Source organism: Myotis davidii, unplaced genomic scaffold, assembly GCF_000327345.1.
Source record: "Myotis davidii unplaced genomic scaffold, ASM32734v1 scaffold1394, whole genome shotgun sequence".
Taxonomy (NCBI): Eukaryota; Metazoa; Chordata; class Mammalia; order Chiroptera; family Vespertilionidae; genus Myotis; species Myotis davidii.
Genome location: NW_006285608.1, coordinates 275,738 through 280,335, shown reverse-complemented (window position 1 = coordinate 280,335; position 4,598 = coordinate 275,738). Strand labels below are relative to the sequence as shown.

The following is a 4,598-nucleotide window of genomic DNA, read 5'->3' as shown; positions in this document are numbered from 1 at the left end:
CCCCCCCCCCCCCCCCTTCCCTCTATGGCTCTTATAGCCTCTGGCCTTTTCCCACCTGCATTCTCTGCACGCCTCTCCTGCCCCTGCCCGGGCTCCCCATGGCTTCCCTGGGTTCTCTCTCCTCCACCTTGCATTCTCCAGCCCCCCCAATACACACACACAGATACACACACACACACACACACACACACACACCCCTCAGCCTGGACTTTCTCCATATCCACTTCTCCGTTTCTACAAGCTGGCTGCTGAGAGCATCTGCAACACCACAGAGCCACACAGCTCTGGCCCCGCATATTCTTTCTGCTCCCCACCCCAAAAAACTGCCGATTTTGACTTCCCTCCCTGAGCTGCTACCCAGGCCTGGGTGTCGAACCTGAGAGGGCTTTCTCAGCCCACTGGCCCTCTCCTCATCAGCTCGTTTTCCCCAACCTGCCTTTAGCCCAAAGGAAGGAGCAGTTTCTTTGCCCCTCCCAGTCCCACCTCCTGATTTGCCCCAGCTCACTCCTGCAACCTCAGTCCAGCGAGTCCACGCCCACCCACACTACTGCCCCTCTGAGCCGAGACCCACCTTCTCCACTCCCACCCCACGGCTCTGCCCCTCTGACCTTCTGAGGTGCCCCTTTTTCACCGAGGCCAGCAGTGACCAGCCTTCAGCATAAGGACATTTTCCTTCACAAGGACACTCCCTCCTTCTTGAAGCCTTCTCCTGCCCGATCCCAGGAAGCTCCTTCCTCCTGCCTCCTCCCATCTGGTGCCCTCTGGTTCCTCTGCTGCTCCTCTTGCTGATCTTGGGGGCTCAGCACAACCCCTCTCACCCCCGCCCATGGCTTCACTGGCCTGCTTCAGCTGGGATGACAGAGTGCATGTCCAATGGCCATACCAGCTTCAACGTGTCCACAAATGAGCTCAACTTCCCCCAGCCTGGTCCCCTTTCATTTCATTCATTCGCTCATTCATTCTGCTAACATTTTTGCGTGCCCACCCTATGTCATCATTGCCCCATTTGTTGGAGATACATTGGTGACAAAACAGCTACAACGGTGCCTCCATGGAGACTACAGTCAGGTTAGATTAGTAGCACCTGGATTTCTCCTGGTTACTCAAGAGGGACATCTGAGAGCCCCTCACTCCCTCATGAAACCATCACTGGGTCCTGGCAATTCTACCTCCCCATTTGCCCATGGCTTTCTCTCCACCCCATGGCTACCACTAGACTCTGGTCTTCCTGTCTCTCGTTTGGGCAACAGCTTCCTAACTGACATCCCTGCCTCTTGCTTCTCCCACTAATCTGCTCTCCACAGAGCTGTCGGGGGGATCTTTCTCCAGCCCAAGTTAGACACTGCCACTTTAAGCTCTTCCATGGCTTTAAGTTCTTCCCTTGTTCCCCAGTGGCCTCAGCAGAGAGTTCACGGTCTGGGCCTGGCTTCTAAGGTTTTCAAGACCTGCCAACCTCAGGTCCCTGAAAGGCTCCAGGACCTCAGCTCCCAACGGGCCTTGCTCTGCCATGACATGGGTGCCAATTAAATGAATAACCAAATGCAGAGATAAGAGGGTAGGCTTTAGGGTCAGGAGATACAGGATGCCAGTCTGCCTCTGAGACCCTGGGCAAGTCGGTGAGCCGCCCCTTCCTCATCTGTCACTGGGGATAACAATACCCACCTGGAAGGGCTGTAAAAGGACCCACCGAGATCCACGCAGATGAGCTTTGCCAACTGGCCATCCACGTGCACGATGGGAGGTGGTGGGGTGAAGGGATGAGGGCCCATGGGGTTGAGGGAGGAGGGAAGGGGTGTGAGGAGAGTCTTGGGGGCCGCATCCCCTCCCGGCCGCAGCCCCGCCCCCGCTGGCCGCTCACCTCCTGCACGAGGTTGCGGAGGAAGATGGCCTTCTGCCGCAGCGGGTCGTGCACCAGCCCGTCGGAGAAGAAGATCATGCCCTGTGGGAAGTTGTGCTGGGAGAGCCAGGAAACCACCCGCTGCTTCTGCATGTCCGGCCGCCCCGTGATGTAGAGGATCATGTAGCCCAGGTCTTGCCAGTGCCTGGTGAGAGGGCATTGCAGCATCCAGCCCTGCCCAGTCCACCCGCTGCCCAGCGGTCTGCCCCGCCTGCTGCCTTCCTGAGAAGACGGAGGGGCTGCTCCAAGGAGCACTAAGGAAAACCAGGGGGATCCCCAAATCCATCCTCCCAGTTGAGCCCCTGAGTCCTGTACATCTCTCTTGGATGGCCCACAGGCACTGCATGCTCACAGCCACTGGTCCCCGACTCCTGCCCCCTCTGCCCATGTCCTTCTCTGTGGTGCTGCCAATGTCATTCAAGTTTCTGGAACCAGAGATAAGCGCCTTTGATTCCTCCCCTTTCCCTTTGCCACCCTCCTTCCTCCTCCAATCAGGGAACCAGCCTCTCATTCTACCAGGTCCTACTGCATCCGCCCACTGTAATCCACTTCTCAGCCTTAGCTCAGCCCCAGGTCTGCCTGGGCCACTGCAGGAGCCTCCTGGCAAGGCCCCTTGCTCCACACACACTCCTGATTTGGGCGGGATGGAGCTTCATTAGCAGTTGGGTGTGAGGATGGCCCCGCTGGGGACCTGGGAGGGAGTTGGCTGTGGGCTCATAGCCAGGAGGGTCAACAGAGAGGGCTCTGCTCAGAGTAGCTTCTGATCTCTGAATGGCAATACCAAGTAGTCACGTGGGTCAATACCATGTCCTCAGAACCACTCTCCTGGGAAGGCAGTTTCTTCCACCTCAGGTCTAACGCCCCAGTCACATGGAGCTGCTTGGCTGCCCGGGACCAGCTTGCACTCTCCTGCTGCACACCCTCCCCTAGCAGCCTCAGGGCCCATCCCCTTATGTGCCCATCCTCCAACTCTCCAGGCCCCTCCTCCAGAAACCTTCCCTGCTTCCCAGGCAGAATCAGTGGCTCCTCTCTGTGCTCACACAGCACAGTGCGATGAGCGCTCCTGCTCTGAGCGCTCCGCTGCCTCGCATGGCACCCTGGCTGGGAGAAGTCAGCTAAGCGCAGGCCTGTTTGCAAGCTTCTGGGGCACTAGCCACCCGCTGGCCACTACAGATGGGGGTGGGGGGGTTTCCAGACCTGCCAGGTGACCGAAGAGATTGGGGAGGTTTTGTAACAATGCACGGGCCCCAGTGTCACCCCCAGAGAGTCTGGTTAGACTGACGTGGGATCCAGTGATCTGTGATGACAAAAAGCAGCTTCTAATGGGCAGCAAGGTTTGGGGAGCACCGAGTGGCCCCAGGAGCCCGCGGGAAAGAGGGGTGAGCACCAGAAGGATCCCCAGAGAGGAAGGACCAACCACAGCCTCCCTTCCCCAGCTGCGGGATACTGACGGGGAGGGCTTTGGAGAAGATGTTCAAGGGAATAAGTGGCACAGACTTATACGGGGGAGGTTGCCCCCTGAGATGCCATTGGGCCTGTCCATGACCTGTTCCCACGGGGCACCATGAGGTCAGCAGTCTCCTAGGAGCCAGGATAGCATTCTCTCCCCAAAGCGGTCACTGCTACTGGGGTGAGGCCGGACAGTCACTATCCCAACACCAAGGACTCCCAGGGCCCAGGACCTGTTCCACTCCGGTCACTTGGAGTCCTGGATCAGTGTCTCCCACCCATGACTGGATTCCCCACGGGACCATGATATTCCTCCTCCTAGGATCTCTCCTCATCAGTGCCCAGCCCAGGGCCTGGCTTAGGAAAGGGAGGCGGGTGTGGAGGGAGGCAGGGAGGGCGGGAGGAACGAAAGTGGTGCCCCTTTTGCTTTTCTATTGTCAAAACCCTCTGCACCCATCTCAGCGAGGCAATGGCCCTGGGGGGCTGCGTTTCCAGCCACACTCCTGCCCTGTCCTAATCTGGTCTCCAAAATCCAACCCTGAACTTGTCCCACCTGCCCCCACACATGCTCTGCTCTTCCCTGTCCTTGTCACCTTGTGTCCTCCTCTTGGCCTATCTAAATCAATTGATTTTTCTTTCTTTCTTTCTTTCTTTCTTTCTTTCTTTCTTTCTTCCTTTCTTCCTTTCTTCCTTTCTTCCTTTCTTTCTTTTTTTTGCCTTTTTTCAATTGGTCCCCCCTCCTTCCTCCTCCAATCAGGGAACCAGCCTCTCATTCTACCAGGTCCTACTGCATCCGCCCACTGTAATCCACTTCTCAGCCTTAGCTCAGCCCCAGGTCTGCCTGGGCCACTGCAGGAGCCTCCTGGCAAGGCCCCTTGCTCCACACACACCCATCCCTCCCTACACACACACACACACACACACATACACACACACTTCAATCCAACCTGGGCCTGCAACCTTGGGCAGGTTAATTAAGCCCAGGGTTTCAGTTTTCACGTCTGTGAAATGGAGATAATATTAGCAACTACCACGCAGGCCATGCTAAGGATGAAATACATGCATTAACCCCAAATGTCCCTGGCATGCTGTGCTTTATACAGGTGCTGCACTATTAGCCCCTGTACTGTTGCCACGGTGATGTTTGTAAATCACAAATCTAACTCTGCCTAAAAGCCATTCCCGGCTCCCCAGTGCCCGGAGGCCATAAGCCCTCTCCTCACTAGTGGCCTCCATGCTGTGTGAGCTTGCC

General features: G+C 57.1%; 1 protein-coding gene across 1 annotated transcript in view; it reads right to left on the bottom strand.

Moving 5' to 3' along the window:
- Positions 1–4,598, bottom strand: part of PITPNM3 (PITPNM family member 3) — a 70,027-nt gene that overhangs the window by 4,630 nt on the left and 60,799 nt on the right. The window contains exon 19 of the mRNA XM_006756301.2: positions 1,859–2,042. Coding sequence (XP_006756364.1) covers positions 1,859–2,042 — 184 coding nt within the window. The remainder of the gene's footprint in view (positions 1–1,858; positions 2,043–4,598) is intronic.